This window comes from Aplysia californica, unplaced genomic scaffold (genome assembly GCF_000002075.1).
Source record: "Aplysia californica isolate F4 #8 unplaced genomic scaffold, AplCal3.0 scaffold00819, whole genome shotgun sequence".
Classification (NCBI taxonomy): Eukaryota; Metazoa; Mollusca; class Gastropoda; order Aplysiida; family Aplysiidae; genus Aplysia; species Aplysia californica.
In genome coordinates, this window is record NW_004798089.1 from 160,402 (window position 1) to 164,612 (window position 4,211).

At 42.6% G+C, this 4,211-nt stretch overlaps 1 protein-coding gene across 1 annotated transcript in view; it reads right to left on the reverse strand.

The window, feature by feature from the left end:
• Window positions 1-2,361: 2,361 nt before the first annotated feature.
• LOC101862146 overlaps window positions 2,362-4,211 on the reverse strand; it is a gene marked incomplete at its 5' end in the record, with an annotated part of 4,612 nt that continues 2,762 nt past the window's right edge. Inside the window, 1 exon segment of the mRNA XM_013088841.2 lies at window positions 2,362-3,957. Within this exon segment, the coding sequence (XP_012944295.1) occupies window positions 3,373-3,957 (585 nt within the window). The 3' untranslated portion in view covers window positions 2,362-3,372.

The window sequence follows — 4,211 nt, forward strand, 5'->3', positions numbered from 1 at the left end:
CCCTTTGGGAATGGCCTGAGGATACTTCAGTCAGTAGCACCGCCCCGGGGGTCTGAAATAGGTTTAATGGGAATGAAGAAGTAAACAACACATGAGCACCAGTGAACCACCCACTGTCTGATGGTTAAAATGTGCTGCACCTTTACCTTTGGTCAGCTGCTGATCTCGCACAATTCATGATTACAGTAGGTCGTCAAAAAGTTAAGGATAGACAATTACTGGCATCACGACGTCTGTGATAAAAGTTCAGTGACCTCTGTCGTGAAGAACCATACAGACACACCTAGGCACAGGATGACACGCACACAAAAATACATACAACAAAACAGACGGACGGACGCACACATACACACACATACACACACAAAAACAAACACACACACACACACACACACACACACACTCATGAACACACACTTAGGTACATGATGGCACAAACACAATAATACACACAATGTAAAACCCACGCAAGCACTAACACACATACAGGCACACGCACTCAAACATACACACACACACACACACACAAACACACACACACACACACACACACACACACACAAACACACAAATACACAAACACACACACACACGCACACCGATACATGATGACACTCACAGAATAACGCACACAAGGACAGGCACATAGTCACAAGGTCAAAATCTTGCCCACTGGCGATGTCGCACAAACAACCACACCCACAATGTCATTAACTCATTGGAAACGTTTATTCTGGTCATTCGACACCGCTTGTAAACGAGCTGTCTTATAACGTTATAATAACTGTATTTATATAGCGCGTATCCATGCTATACAGCATGCTCTATGAGCTTTACACCTAATATTACCCCAGCAGACCCCCTGAGAACACTCAGAAACATTCTCGGCTTCCCGGGAATCATACAATGGAAGCTGCGGATTTCACGTGCAGAAACACTATCAAACTGACAAGATCTTTCACTGTCTATAGATGGGAACTCATTTCCACCTGGGTGGAGTGAGGAAAATTCTTACAAAGTGCCTTTCCCAAGTACACAGCGTCAGGCCCCTGACCAGATTCGAACCCACGACCTCACGGTTGCGAGTCCGAGAGTCTAACCACTAAGCCACCGACGCCAATCAAAGTATTCATCTATATTATTTAAATTATGTTTTCTTTATCCGAAACCTTAAAAGACAGGCAAAATCAAGCCTGCAACGAAAATATGCAAACTCGTGTTTCTGATTTATGCTGTATGATGGCTCAAAATGTGCAACAACATTGCCATTGATCTTCTACTGATCGGAAGTAATAATTATGTGTCCGGTACGTCTTTGCAATGGAGTGATGCATGATTGTGTTGTGGCATAAGACAACTGTCATGCATACAGGAACAAACAAGCACACACACACTTGCAATACTGGCTGCAGCAACATAATCTACACGACCTCAGAATTACAAAGTTCTGTCTGCCATTTTTGGCCGTTTTGTGAGACCATAATGTCAAAAGTGAAATCTTTTATCTGCTCTATTAAAATAGTGTTCGGAGTCGTTATAAAGATATTTAAAGAGTTTCATTTGAAAAAAAGCTTGACACAATGTGAAACTCAAAATCTTTGACGTCATATTTCTCAAAATTAGGTACTGAGCAGATATACGAGTAACTTTGTAATTGAATGGTAGCCGACTAGCCAGACGAAAGAGCATGGACATTCCAACGGCAAGAATAATGTTATGGCAAATCCAAACTGTACAGTGCAACAGGAGAAACCTGAAAGACGTTTCAAACCCATGTAAATGTGTTCAAACATGGGAATATGTACTTAGGTAACATGGGACAAGGTACATGCTAGTGATACTGTGCATTAAAGATAATATATGCAAACTTCCCAGTTAGTAACAAAGGCATGCTAAGGAAACGCTGCTATGTTGGAACATGAAAGGATCGCAGTCTTCGAGTTTAGAAGTATCCGCTGATAGGGATTACCCGTTGTAAGTGTTTTTGTTTTAACATCGTTATCGAGACGGGGCATACAGGCAATAACGACTCTTGTTATCTGCCTCTTCATTTTAAAACGTCCCTCTTAGCAGCATAGTATTTCCGTTAGCGTTAGCCTATTTGGTATGTTATACAGTCGAACCACACCATTATGGTCACTCAATGTCACAAAGAAAAGCGACCATTACAGATAGGTGACCACTTTGGACAAGGTCTAACTTATGGTCATTAACTAAACTCGACAAAGCAAACATCTTCAGGTTCTGAGGTTCGAGCCTTAGCTCGGTCCGACGTTGTGTCCTTGGGAAAGGCACTTTACACGAATTTCCCACTTGGCTCGGTCCTTTCGGAGACGGACGTTAAACTCGGATCCTGCCCCTTAAATAACCTAATAGTGTTGATAGGGGCGTTAAACCCATACCATTTCACCATTTTAAAAAAAAGTAAACATCTAGTTTCACAATCTGAAATCTTAATTTTGTCTTTCCATGTCATTTCTGTCAAGAGTATTATCTATCACAGAGTTCTTTTGTATTGATAAAAGGTATAATCAAAGGACGGGCTGGCAGAAAACTTTTGTTGCAAGGGACCACTATGAGCTAGCTTTAAGGCCGACTTGTCAAGAAAATGACCTGACCGAGGCTGCGTTGGACAGTGGCCGCTATGAACAGTGGCTGTTAGTACAGGTGACCACATGAAAAGATCACCGATTAGGTTGATTCGACAGTATAATAAGTGTTTAATTTCAGCTCTTCATAATTTGACCGGTTATTACATAACTTGTCTCTATATTCTCAGATGATAGCATCATCAAAAAGTGCCAAATCTGAAACAAGACTGGCGACCATGGCTCACCATTCACTTCTTTGACCCCATGCTCTAGAAATAGACCAATATATACTATTCTGGTCTTTAATAGATATCCATCTGTTCTCTCTCTATATATATGTGTGTGTGTGTGTGTGTGTGTGTGTGTGTGTGTGTGTGTGTGTGTGTGTGTGTGTGTGTGTGTGTGTGTGTTTGTGTGTGTGTGTCCAGAAAGAAGATGAGCAACAGATAATGGGATATTATATCAACGTTTGACACACAATTTACACTTAATACAAGGGCGTCGATTAAATGCACGATAATAACCCGTGTTAAAACTGATTTCCATATTTTCTCCTCAAGAGTAACACGACCCTTGGGCCCCCATTGTCTAACGCAGATCTAGATTACGATGTTAAAATCAAGGTTGCATGCACATTATCAGATCATTATCAACACATCTGGGATTGGTTCTAACTGACAGGATCGAAACAACCCGCTTCCTAAATTATATAACATGCCACAGGAAACATAATACATTTGTAATCGTTACCAAAAAAAAAGAAGATTTTTGATGATTTTTTTTATGCATCCACTGCAAGTGCCTGTACTGTGGACACGTGACCTCCTAGGTGAAGCCGTACCTGCTGGTTGAAGGTCACTGACTTTCTCTTTGGTTCCCTGGACCCGTTAGAGGCAAGGTCATATCTGTGTGGGGGTGACCCCCGACCCCCAGCACTGGCACTCTGAGAACGCCTTGAAATTGACGGCTTGGACTGCAGAGAGAAACTAGCACCTTTCTTCCTCAAGGGAGGCGATTTGACTGACGTAAATGGGAGTAAATGGTCTTCGGAAGAGAGAGTCGAATCTGGTGTTAATAGATTGTCTGTTGGGCTGTCTATGTACGAGGTAATTGCGTTTGATGAAGAGTTCGACCCTAGTCTGTCGTGGGTGCTTGTGTTGGAGTTGTTCTTCAGAATGGATTTCGGCGGAGGTTGTGGAGAAGCGCTTCTGGAGCGAGGCTTGAGTCCAGCTCTTGGATCCAATCGGTAGACGGAAGGACTGTGTGTGTCTCTGCGTCGAGGGGAGTGGTGGCCACTGCCAGCTGCAGAACGTGATGGGGAGGCGGGGCTCGGGGGGTCGCCTCTGTTACCGTGCAGCGTCAGTACCTGAGCAAGGTTAGAGAGACAGGAATTGTAAGACAATGTGTATCTAATGAGGTAAAAGCCTATTCTCATACATCAAGAGGCACTATGACATGGACATAGACACTCGAATCAATAATATATTATACTCAAATAATTACACACACAAACACAACAGCATACAGACATCTGACAATGTTGCAGGCAAAATTACATTTAATTTTCACACACACACTTTCACTCATAGGCACACACACACACACACACACACACACACA